A 13791-nucleotide genomic window follows, 5' to 3' on the forward strand; every position below is an offset into this window, starting at 1 on the left:
CGAGGCCAATGGACATGTTTATCAAGGCGAGAAATCCGGTTGCTGACCGCACGAGTAATTCTGAATCAGATGACGGCGATGTAAATGAAGCTGAAGTATTGCCGGCAAAAATAATTTGTACTAGCTTTACTCGGAAATATGACTCCTCATACATTCAATTAGGTTTTGTAGCCACGAATGATGGGGGAGTGGCAAAACCACAGTGTGTTATTTGTGGAGATGTGTTGGCTAACGACTCAATGAAGCCGTCAAACCTCAAGAGGCATTTAAATACAAAACATAAAGAAATGAGTTCAAAGTCGAAAGAGTTCTTTGAAAGAAAGCATGTTGATTTGAAAGGCCATCAGAAACATCTTTAAAGTGTCACACATAAATACTTATGCTTTGCGGGCTTCTTTTAAAGTAGCACTCCGAGTTGCTTCGGCTAAAAGCCATACACAATCGGTGAGACGCCAGTGATGGGCTGTATTAAAGATATCTGCATGGAAATGCTGGGTGAGGCGACTGCAAGGAAAGTGGCTCAGGTGCCACTTTCAAATGACCCAATAGCTCGACGAATTCACAATCTGGCTCAGGATATGGAAGATCAACTCATAGGACAGATTAAGTTAGCAAAGTACTTTTCTTTGCAACTTGATGAATGTACAGACGTTGCTAATATGGCAATTCTGATGGTGTATGTGCGCTTTGAACATGAGGGTGATTTGAAGGAAGAGTTTTTTTTTTTTCTCTGCTTCACTACCAACAAAAACAACTAGTTCTGAAGTGTTCAAGACTGTGAGCAACTACATCGTTAACAAATGTGGGTTGGATATGAAGTTTTGCGTAGGTGTATGTTCTGATGGCGCTGCTGCAATGATATGACGGCATTCAGGAGTGGTTACCCAGATCAAGGCGCTTGCCCCAGAATGCAAGTCAATGCACTGCTTCCTTCACTGAGAAAGTCTTGCAACAAAAAAAAATGTCAATAGAACTAAACGGTGTGCTCAGCGTGGTTGTAAAAATTGTGAATCATGTGAAGGCAAATTATATTAATTCGAGACTATTCACTGCATTATGTGATGATATGGGAGCTGATCATAAACAGCTCCTATTGCATGCCGATGTACGTTGGTTATCAAGGGGAAAAGTCCTGTCAAGAGTATTTGAACTACGAAACGAACTGGCCGAGTTTCTTCAGGACAAAAAAAACCAAACTGGTCACAATTGTTCCGAGATGTGAATTGGCTAGCCAAGCTGGATTATTTGGCTGATGTCTTTGTCATCTTTAATGATCTCAACACCTCCATGCAGGGAAGGATGGCTTCGTGTTTTACAATGGCCGACAAGATCGACGGACAAAAACGAAAGCTAGAAGCATGGAAGAGTCGAGTGTCAGGAGATTGTTATGACATGTTTCACCAATTGGCGGCAGTCATCGCTGATGCAGGAGAAGACCTTAATATTGCATCTCTACAAAATATCATCAGAGAACACTTGACGAATTTGTCATAACGTTTTCAGCATTACTTTCCAGAAGAAGATCCACGGAAAGGGAATGAATGGATCCGAAATCCGTTTATGCCATTGAGAGATGACTTGGGTGTCACTATGGAGGATAAATTGTTTGAGCCGTCTGCTGACAAAGGATTGAAGAGGAGTTTCGAAACTACAACAGCACTTGCTCCTTTTTGGATAAAAGTGAAAGCAGAATATCCTGAGCTTACTGAAATTGCTCTGAAAACTCTTCTCCCATTTCCTTCAACCTACCTCTGCGAGACTGGCTTCTCAACCATGAGCATCATTAAGACAAAGTACAGGAATAGTGTGGATATTCATTCTCCATTGAGCATGGCACTGTCCTCAATTGAACCACGATTGGATAAGCTGACAAAGAAGAAGCAGGCTCACCTTTCACATGAGTAAAAGTTAAGGATTTAACCAGTGCCTATATCATCAATTTCATATTTTAACATTACGACATTTTCAAAGTTGTCTTCAATGTAATGTTACCTATTTCCTTTCAATCTTTATTTTAATGTCTTTATTAAAGATAACTAAAATATATAATTTTTTTCAACCTACCTTATTCATTATAATTTTTCATTTTATTACTTTTTTCTGGGATGCATATGTTTATAATAACTATGTTTGAAGGCTTTGCTCGTTTGATTTTTTTATATATTTTTTTATATTGTAATGCTGCATTACTCGTTTACAAAATATATATAAAAAAATGTGTCAACTTTTATTATATTCATTATATTTTTCCGGTATAAATTAATATTACTACGGATGTTCAAACAATATTTTCTTGGAGCATAAACAAATAATAATATGGCACAAATATGGTACCGGTCCCTGGCACATTGGAAAAAAAAAAACCTGCCGGTCCACCACATCAGATAGTTTGAGAAGCACTGCTTTATACCGCTGAACTCTCGATAAGAAATGGCTTCCGAGCATAAATTCAGCAACGTTCATCAATATGCAGAAAGTCAGACGTACAATCAAAACAAGAACGAGTACCCAGAGTGCCTTGCAACGGTTTGTCATAAATGATACAACGCATATTATGGAATGCGAACAGTGCTAAGACTGCTGGATGCTTGTTGTCTTAGTGCTATTTGAAGAAAGGTCCAAGGTCCCCAATGCACTTACCCTACCCTACCCCCTCCCCACCCTTCAATCACAGGCAACTGGACCTGACTATTATTGCTGCTATCCTCGATGCCTGTGCTTCTAGCCTATCTTTTCTTTTTCTGTTCTACTGCAAGTCCTTCTCAGATGGCTGCCTGTCGGCCATAACCCAGAATCTGACACAAGGCTAGAAAATGACTTTTGTTGCACCCGCCTAGCCATTAAGGGAAAATGGACGTTTCTGGGTTTAAGATATGCTGATTACTTATCTACAGTTTCACACTCTGTATGCCATTTCAAAGGTGGTCAAAAACGGCCTTGAACTTTTGACAACGCTCGAAAGGTTCGTAGCAGTCGGAGGCGTTTCATATGCCATCTACCCAGAATGTACACCACCAGAATGGTATCGTTGGGTGGGGTAGGCAGTTTCCTGTTCACTAGTGAGGTCACATCAGTCAGAAGGCTAACCTCTGAGTAGACACACGTGTGGTATAGTTGGACAGTGGAAACTATTTCATGTTCAATGGTGGGACTATTGCGGCATAGGGGATGTAGTCCGATTGGGACATTCTGTGATGGTACTCCAACCAAAGGCAAAGTTAAGGAGACTTTATTTATAGACTTGTACAATACACAATTTACTGGTATATATATATATATATATATATATATATATATATATATATATATATATATATATATATATATATATATATATACACAATTTACATGATCCATACATGGTCTCAAATCCATTGGGAAAAAACATCGCTCCAGGCACTGTGCAATTGTGATGCGGTATGCGGCATGTGAAAAGGATCTGCACCAAAGGGAGGGGGATTTAAAATGCAGAATGATGAGAGCATGATGGGTAGCTAATGAAGGTGATGTTATGGAGCAGTCCCAGATGAGCATTTAGAGGATGGAGTTACAAGGTGGGCAGCAGTGTTTGGTACTTTCTGTAAAGTGAGGATGGATGTTTTGGGGAGACCAGAGAGGAGGGCATTACAAAAGTCAAGTCTCGTGATCAGGGCTTGGAAGTACAGTCGAACGCCATTGGTGGTGAAAATGTTTCGAATCCCGCCAACAATGCAGATGTGATCATTTTCTGACCAAACAAAGGAGAATACATGTTCTTGAAAGGTGAATTTCAAATCGAAGATACCGCCAAGATTACAGGCAGAATTGCTTAGAGAGACATTCACATCTACAATGCACACATCAGGTACCATTACGAAATTTTATTCCACAATTGCTCTGGGTCAGTTGCTCTCCTTGTCCACTGTGTAATATGTACATTGCATCTTTAAACACCCGGTACACTTACACACCTCGGTGCAATGCAACATTGCGCACACGGCAGACGACATTGCATCTGTTTGACTTGCAATTTCTTTTTACCTCCGCCACTGAAGGTGAAGGAGGATATGTTTTCACCCCTTTCTGTCTTTGTCTGTTTGTCTGTGTACAGGATATCTAAAAAAGTTGTGGACAGATCCGGATGATATTTTGTGGACAGGTTCGGTGTGTGACGAAGAAAAATTGATTCGATATTGGTGAAGATCTGGATCCGGATCCTGATCCGACTCCTAGAATTTTTAGTGATTCTTCACCATTGATAGATAGGGCCAAAAATGATATATAGCATGATATCTCAAAAAGTTGAAGACTGATTTGTACAAAACTTGGTGGACATGTTGGGTTTGTGGAAAGGATGAATTGATTCGATTTTGGTGAAGATCCGATTCTGGATCTGGATATGAGATTTATTTAAATTTTAAAGTGATTCTTCACTATTGAGAGATTGGGACAAAAACAATATGTGGCATGATATTTCAAAAATGTATTTGGCCCGATATGTTCTCATGGATCAGGCATTCCGTGGTGGAGGTACGCGCTCTACCGAGTGCCCTTCTCGTTGTTCATACCATCCCTCAAAAAATTCTGCCACTGCTGCGGGATTTTTGGTTTCTGCCAAATATCTTCATGCATTCTGAAGAAGAGCCGTTTTTTCTTGCTCGAAGGATTTGATACTGACAGGGTAGGTATCATACAATGTCTGCTCTGCTGCTATCATATTATCTGGTGAGACTCAGAATCCGTGATAAAATAGTGTCAGCAAGCCTCCCAATTGTCGATGGGAGGCGAGACGACATGGCATGAATGCAGCCAAACCGTCAACAAGGATTGCTGCATACTTTGTCCATCTTAGCCAAACTGCCATCGCAGATGCCAGTGGGTAAGATACAGGCCCCAAGTAATATGTCAATACATTTATTTTTTTATTGTTTTTGGTGAACTTGCTTCTTCTAGCTAATGGTCAGTAGTCGGGTAAACAGCTGTTGGTCCGCTTTCAGCATGACCTCATGACCAGACTTTATCATCTTCATGACCGTACGACCGGCAAAAGTTTCGGCTGATGGTAATTGACTTTGTCATATAAGCCGATCTTCCATGAACCCCATTAACGTCACTTCCCCTATCTATTTAGCATTCAAGAGGTTGTCCTCCATGCTAGAAGTGGTGATCTTCCCAGAGCTGATGCTGACCAGCCCCTCGAGCATGGCAGAAAAAGTGTCAGTCATATGCTCTTTGTATGATACTATGCTGATGACAGTCCTCTCTTCATGCACTATCGTTGATGAATCAAGATCCATGCAAGCAAGCAAGCCATGACTTCACACTGATGAGCGATCGCAGCATGTTCACTCCGTGAAAGAATCCAACAATGGACTGTTATGATTCAGCGTTATACCCATATTCCCTCCAGTAGTTTTTGAATCTCGATTCAATGTCTGCTCAATGACTTGGTCACAGGCAGAGGTGGAGTATCCATTCCGGTCCTGCTACTGTACAGTGCACTCACCATTTAAAACTTTGGCATACACATCAGTATGGGTGTCGTGCAGACTCATCATTTCGAGCCAATACACAGGAAGATAACTGGCATAATGTGTCTTACTGTACGCAAAATAGCACTGCATTATTGACTTCACAGCTAGTAGATGCAGTTCCCAGTTAGATTCCCTGCGTGGCTCTCACAAATACTGTCGGACCCCGCTATTCGGACCCTCTCAAATACTGCTGGGGACACGTTCCTGGAAAATGCCGCAAATAGTGAATCCGCGAATAGCGGGGTATTGATTCAATGGAAAAAAGGGAGGATAGGTTCCCGTGATTATAGGATAGATAGCATTTAGTGATTCATGAGGGAAAATCAAACATCCCGTGAAAAGCTGTGAATATCGCCAAAGCGCGAATACGCAAAGCACAGGGCTTCGAATGTCGAAGCAGGTCGCATTTTATGAACTGTGAATACGCAGTGTCTGTGAATAGCGAATCCGCGAAGAGCGTGGTCCAACAGTATCAACAAGATTTCCACAATCTCTGTGTGCGAAGGCCAGAACACAACGGTGCGACTGCGACGGTTCTGATCGAGGATAAAAGCCTTGTATTCCGCAACAAACTCCACGAACACATTGGGACGACACCAGTTTTTTAATAATCTGAATGGATATGCGTCCACCATGCTGTTCAGTGATATGCACAACTCTCCCACTCTGCTCTGGCAACAGTTGCTCCACAAATGCCTTCAGTCGGAGACAATGCAGTGCGTCTACCATGAGCTGAGTGCAGATAGCTCTGTTTTACTATCTCCCGTCGAGAACCTGCTCCACTGACCCGGAGGCAATAACCTGAGCCTCTACGAAAATATCTGACAATCTAGCAGAGCCTTAGAGCTTTCCTACAATGGACAGAAAATACGTGGTAGTGTCGAACTCTCTCAACCCGAGTACAAGTCTTTCTGAGAAGACTGTACTGTTCCATCATCTACTCTGCTTTGGCAATATAGGCCTATGCTTTGATCGAATATGACTGACCGATTGCAGATCGAGCTTGTCAGCCATGTTAATGTTCCTGTCGAGTATTGGCTGGACTATGTCAGTCTCTGTGGGTGGAGCATCCAGAACAGGTAGGTTAGTGACCTTCGATTTGACAATGTCGGAGTCAAATTAAAGATGGGTGTTGAATCCAGTCCAATTTGGCAAAGACTTATTGCCTTGATTGATGTACCTCATCATGAAAATGGCACAGTCAAGAGCCGTAGTGTTCTGAATGAGACACAACTCGGCCTGCTCCTCAAGTGGAATACAGGTCTGAAATGATGCCGGGCCCACTCGTTTTTTTTTTTTTGTTTTTTTTTTTTACAGGATCAGCATTGTTGAAGGTTTCAGTACCTTGTTTGCCCTCTTGCTTATCTCAACACCCCCCCCCCGGTAATCTCAATATTTGGAAGCTCAAAATCTCTGTCCTTAACTTCCCTGGCATGGCTTTTCTGAATGACAATTCTGTTTGTATGATGAGTGGTTCCCATCCCTGAGAGAGTTTCTTCAAAAAATTCAATATTGTCCCACACCAACACAGAGAATACCTTTTTCTGAAAGCCAGATGGTACAAACATCTATCCTCTGTTCTTCTGAACTTGTGCTAATGCGGTATCATATCTCTGTACCGTCTGATATGACGCACAGTGACCCAAATTACAAAGAAGCTCCAACACTGCCTGACCTAGTCAGATGTCTCCAGGTCAGCCGAAAATACAATGATTTAGGCATTTGTTTGCGCCCATTTTAGACAACATAAATCAAGTTCTGTAACAGCCACAGGAGCTTCACCTCCTGTTTTACTGAAATGGTAACATACTCTTCCAGTGTCGATTTGTCCGAAGCCCCTGACCATCCATGAGACAGCATTGGAAAAGGCAATGGGGGCAATAGAGTGCGCTGATGCGATCGTGAGATCGGAAGCCAATGGAGGCCATGGTCCGACCATACCTTTACTGTCCATCAACTGCTTTTGCAGCAATACATCAGACGTGTGCAATTGATACAGATCTGTTGTCATCCTAACAGGCTTGTTGCATGTCGCTGAAGACTTCGCGACGACACAGTCATCGCTCAAGGCCGACTAAGATGACGGTTTGCATTCCAGTAAGTTTATTTCCATCCCCCCCCCCCCCACCGCCGAATGTGTACTGCCAGTATACGAAAGCACTCATTGTTGTCTGAGGGGGGCATCAAACTTCAATCCAGAATATCTCAACTGCAGTCACTCCTTTAATTTTGTGCTCCTGAAAGAAACAGGAATACACGTGCCAGTTACGGATACAGGATTTCTATGAAGGGTTCACACAGTTCCTACAAAATATAAATCCCACTTGTATCAAAGTGCAACACATTACACCAAGGACGGCATGTGCATCCTGTTTCATAGATTATGGCACTATCAAAGCTGATTGATCGACTGATGGTCACAAACCTAAACGAAGATGAATCCACTTCATCCTTACCTGCTGTTTTGGTGAAGATTTCTATCAGGCGTGAAAGGCGATAGATTTTCTGCTGTTTGATAACTTTTTCATCAATGACAGTTTTGCAAAAGTGCTCGAATAAGTTTTCAAAAAGATTCTTGTTGCTGGTCTTTAACCTTGAAATATATGGGTAATTTGATAAAATATCATGAATTCATCCAAGGAAACAACTTTAATGCAGTCGTCCATCAACACAAAATGATACTCAGGAAGAGTTAATTTTAACAGTATGTCTAAATCAGTTTATGGGATGATCAAAATGTATTCAACTTTGAAGCACTGCATGGACATTTTAATGGTTGATAAATTAACATGCCTGGTGTTGGATTAATGGGTAGGGTGGTGGGCTTGGAATCCTAGGATCCTGAGTTCAAATCCCGCTCAGCTGTTGAATTAATACCAGGTGGGGTTAACTCGACCTGCCATCCTTCCGAGGTTGGCAAAATGAGACATTGGCGTTCGTTGCTTTATTTATTTTCCGCACATGCGATCACCGCGAGAATTTCTTAAACCAAGCAGAATTACAAAATTTGAGCTCCAGAATCGAAGTTGCAAGCAGTTCAGACTCCTAGACAAATGTTCATTTGTCCAATTCAGCCATATTGGACTATGTATGTATATATATATATATATATATATATATATATATATATACATATATATATATATATATATATATATATATATATATATATATATATATATATATATATATATATATATATATATATATATATGTATATATATATATATGTGTCTCCGGGAGGTGGATGTTTAATATGACGCCGTTCTTGTCCACCGTTTTGTTGGAGTGCTTGCTTGAATGCTTAAGCCACTTGGTAAGCGCTCTCCAAGCTGCTTGGTTTTTCGTTTCAGGAAAAAGTACACATTCTTTCAATCTCACATCAATTGGACAAATGTTTCCGCCTATGTTGGGTCCCGCGGTGCCACGTGGTGGGTTCCTCGGGAGGTGCCTCATCCACTGAAAATGTGCATTTTTATTTTTACGGGACATTGCTTTGTTTAACCTTTTTGTGCGATCTTTTGTAATCCACCTCTCACTTTGACATCGATACATATTTTAAAAAACAATAAGGTCCATCTAACCAGGTTTTCACCATGTTTGTTCTGTGAAGACATGGAGTATAGACTGACATTTTGTGTTCTGTCGCTTGATACATTTTTGAATTGAATTTTGCTCATTACGCATTTTAAATCTTCTTTGAAAGAATGCTGTTTCAAAGTAAATCTTTGTATTTGTCGTTTTTATTTACTTTGTGTGTATTTATTTAATTACCACAACTTTGTGTGTATTACCACAATGGCACTTGGGAGCGGTGTGTGTGTTATTGGTCGTTGGTTGATATCTCCATATACAGGTTTCAGATTGTGGAACGGAGCCCTCCCAGGTCTCAAATTATCCACCTTTGTATAAGAGTGAGTTTGTGTGTGTGTTCGTGCAAGCTGCTGTTGTATGCTGTCTCCAGATGTGGGTGGGTTTCAGGAGGTGAAACATAGAAACATTTCAGGAGGTGCTAATTTTTATTTTTATTTGTAATCATGTATGGTATTTAAAGATTATACAAATCTTTCTTCAACTTGTTGGTGATATACCAGGTGATTTTATTTCTGTTTTTTTTTGTTTGTTTGTTTGTTTCCCCCCCCTTCCCCACCCCCTTCCCATTCACCCTTGCCAGATGTTTAGCTCTCCCATGTCTTTTGCAGTCCAGAATAGTATAAAGACAAATGCTCTGTGAATTTTAAGCAGAAAGAGGATCGTGTTTGTTATTGCTTGTCTTGTTATCCTTTTTTCCATGCACATGTTTGTTGTTATTTTGTATTTGGTGTGTGCTATTAATAAGTGGTTCCAGACTCCAAAAGAGAATAACTTAATTTCTTCCACAGGGTACACCACGTATGCATGTGCATGGCTAGTGGGAGCACGCCTTACAGGCATGCTCACCATCACCAGTCAGTTTGCCTTCCTGATGTGGTGGCCTGGCTGCATGAAGCCCGTGAGGAACTGCCATGTGCTGTGGGGCTGCCATTTCACATGGTTGCCTAACTCGGTCCCAGTCCAATTTCAGACAAGGGCACACCAGAAATGATGCCCTTCCCCTATCTGCACCATTTTGGAACTAGCCCCACTTACCTGGTGTTGGCTTAATGGTTAGGGTGGTGGGTTTGGGATCGCAGGGTCCTGAGTTCAAATCCCGATCAGCTGTTGAATTAATACCAGGTGGGGTTAACTCGGCCTGTCATCCTTCCGTGGTCGGCAAAATGCGTGCCAGCATGCTGGTATACTGTTGGAGTGGCGACCCATCCAGGATTGTGCCCAATAGCCAAGGAGACTGCTTAGGCAGCACCAACGTTCTCACCAACTAAGTATGGTCCCAATCTCCTCCTCCCACCTACCCATGCCCTAAGCAGGCTATGCACTTGACAACTTCCCACTAGCAATTGATTAATACAACAAATTATGCTAAACCCTACATGACCACATGCACCATGCTAAACCCTTACTTCAGACTTATTTCTACACCCCTCTCGCCCCCCCCCCCCACCTTCCTCCTCCAAATGAACATAGCAATATGATTATTCTTCGTTTGTATGCAGCACAAGATTGTGGGGTATATCTTTGGCTGAGGGCGTGGCTCTGTCGCTGATGCAATGCCCTCTGCTGGTTAGAGCAGTAATTTGGAATTTGACCGTGGTGCCAGAGATAGCTCGCCTACTCTTCACAAAGGACAACATGGGATCTTTAACATCCACCAAAGAATGCTGGCAGACTTTTCCTGTTTAACGAACATCTGATGGACAGCATACACATTGATGAATTACTCTGCCCCTAAAACACCAGGATGACAGTTTATAGCTGGGTCGGGATTCAAAAACCCAGGCTCCACAGCTTAGAGGCGAGTGTGCATACCTCAAGGCCATCATCTCAGCGCGAGCAATATGATAGAAGCAGTATTTCTAGGTGAGAAAGCAACTTCCAGAAACTAATGAATGAAGATCATTGTTCAATATATATATATATATATATATATATATATATATATATATATATATATATATATATATATATATATATAAATATATATATATATATATATATATATATATATAAATATATATGTATATATATATATTTATATGTGTTTGTGAAGAAATTGGACTTGAGATCTGCTCTGGTGATCAATTCCATTATTTTGCTTATGGGGAGGTTGGCCAGTCTCCATTTGAGCAGGTCAGTTGGCACCCCTGTTATAAAATGGCTATCATAATTGGCCATTATTCTGCAACTTTTCACCCATTGCTCTGTCATATTAAATTTGTTTGATACTGCTTATTTATTTTACCCAGGACTCTACTCTGTTTTGTGTGTGTGTGTGTTTATCACTAGTCAACCAAATTTGTTTTGCCTGTATTAAATCATTCAGGTTGTTTTCCTGTTCACATTGCTGAAAGAAACCCTGTGAATGTGTATAATAAAATGATGATATTTTGATATGTATCTGTGTTGCAGCATCTCCGAGCTAATAGAGAAGGAAACCGAAGAGTATCATAAGGTGGACCCTGACCCATTTGATGATAGACATCCTGGTAATGAGTCTTCTTATGTTTGTAATTGAATGCAAGTTTTATCCTGTCATGTAAAGATGAAAACCTAAAACGCATATTTATTTATTTATATTCCAGGACGAGCAGATCCAGAATGTGTGCTTGGCTATTTGCTGAAAATTCTGTTCAAGAACGATGACTTCATGAACTCTGTGAGTCTCGTTTTCTCCTTTGTACTGCTATGTTGTGTTCAATTATTTTAGTTTGTTATGAAATTACAGGTGGGATTATCTCTGCGTACAAGATTGCAAGCAAAGTAATACCCCGGTTTATGTCAGGGATGCATTCCTGAAAATTGAGACGAGTATTGAAATGGCGTAACTTGAAGCAATTTTTCTCAAAAATTAATGGAATAAATGGGGGATGCTTTCCTCACGTCTCCACTTTACGTATTATATTTTGCTTTTTATTAGGACATTACCCTTTTTTGATTAATGACAGTTATGGTCTAGGACACATAGGTATAAGTAAATATATAAACCAATGTCACCTACAGGGTGACCCGTATCTTGCCAAAAGGTGACCACGTGTGAATTATTTAAGGTCACACTGAGGTGAACAGAGCTGCTATCCACCAGGAGCGACTCCTTGAGGAATATGCCTACGAGAGATTCCGATGAGAATCGTTCTACAGAGTAACCATGAAAAATATGTGTTTGCCTCATAACGTCACCAAATGACGTCATAATGTCTCAAGCTTGACATATCTAGAAAGCACTCCTCGAGGTGTTCAATTTGAGGTACTACACGATATGGTTCCTAAAAATTGAAAATTTGACCTTGGGGTCAAATATGTTTGACCTTAGGCGCTAACCATGAAGGTCAAGGCCAATCGCCACCAAAAATTAATCAGCTGAGCGCCAGACCATGAACTATATTCCCATGAAGTTTGAAGACGATCCGATCAAAATTACTCAAAAAATAAGGGTTTCGTCGACTCCCCTGATTTGCGACAAAGTGACCTTGACCTTTGACCTTGACCTTCAAAATTTTATGCGCTGAAAGGGACCTCTATAGGCCTCTGATATGCGAAGTTACAAAAATTTCCAATGATAACTGTGCTCTGCAGAATTTTTTATACGTGATTACAGACAAACGAAAAATAATAATAATAATAAAAAACATACAAGCTGACTAACATATCTTGCAAAAACGAATAAAAACAATTACCAGACGATTTGCATCAAAATAAACCTCCTCCGGCAGCAGTCAAAGTTTGTGGTGCCTCTGCCTCTGCCTCTGCCTCTTCTTCCTCATTTAATGAACGTTGGCATTTTTATGTCATCTCTACCGAGATGACCTAATAAAGCCGGACCAAATGTCCGTCCGTCCGTCAACAATTTTTCTTCCGATCTTGATGAAACTTAGTATGTGGGTAGAGGTCGATGAGTGTTGCACAACGATATAACTTTTGTCCGGGTTCAAGGTCACGAGGTCACGTAAGTTATAAAAATCGCCATTTTCAAAACCTATCTAGTCTGCCATTCTTCAAGATATTCGGCAACTGTTTATTGATTATGATAGTAAAAAATATTATCCTGTAGCTAACCGGACAGATTTTTGAATTTCCTTCCCGTTTGATCGTCACGTGATCTGGAAGATGGCCAAAAACGCCGATGTGATTCGCAAAGAAGGAAGGAAGGAGAAATGAAATATAAATGGAAAACACATTTTTAGCCTTTTATATTTATACATATTCCGCCGAAGGTGCAAATGTTTCAAAACCCGAAATGTAAACGTCGGCATTTATTTTCAAAATATAATTTTGTGCGTGCGTGCCAAAATGCCGAGTCATCTTAAACCAAACTGCGCAGTTCGAGCTGCACAGTGGAACTGCGCAGTAGTCTTCGATCATTGAGCTGAACATTGAGAACTTGTGGTATTATAGAGATGACCGTCACCCCCACACGGGGGTAATTTTTTAGACTTGCGCACCATTGTCAGAGGCAAACTTAATAACACGGCAACATCAACCGCACATTCACCGTCATCCATTCGACGAATAACATGTAATTTCACTTTTCGGGTAATACTTTTACGATGCCTCTTAGCCAATCTACAGCACAGTACATTTGTTTATGTGCAAAGTAAAGTGCAGTAGGTCTTTTGGCAATTTTGCAATCTGATTTGATACTTTAGTGATGTATTCTGGCGTCTTTTGCAGTCTTGTAAGTTCT

General features: G+C 40.8%; 1 protein-coding gene across 3 annotated transcripts in view; it reads left to right on the forward strand.

Annotated features, from left to right (window-relative positions):
* Positions 1-13791, forward strand: part of DCAF1 (DDB1 and CUL4 associated factor 1) — an 80911-nt gene that overhangs the window by 13756 nt on the left and 53364 nt on the right. For 2 of the 3 annotated variants that reach the window (XM_085863939.1, XM_085863940.1), the window contains exons 3-4: positions 11520-11596; positions 11693-11766. In XM_085863939.1, the coding sequence (XP_085720065.1) occupies positions 11520-11596; positions 11693-11766 (151 nt within the window). Of the gene's footprint in view, positions 1-7532; positions 7611-11519; positions 11597-11692; positions 11767-13791 lie in introns of all 3 variants that reach the window. The other variant, XM_085863941.1, reaches the window with a different exon arrangement.

The sequence above is a fragment of the Eptatretus burgeri genome, chromosome 18 (assembly GCF_056783735.1).
Source record: "Eptatretus burgeri isolate ZD-2024b chromosome 18, Ebu_testis_v1, whole genome shotgun sequence".
NCBI lineage: Eukaryota > Metazoa > Chordata > Myxini > Myxiniformes > Myxinidae > Eptatretus > Eptatretus burgeri.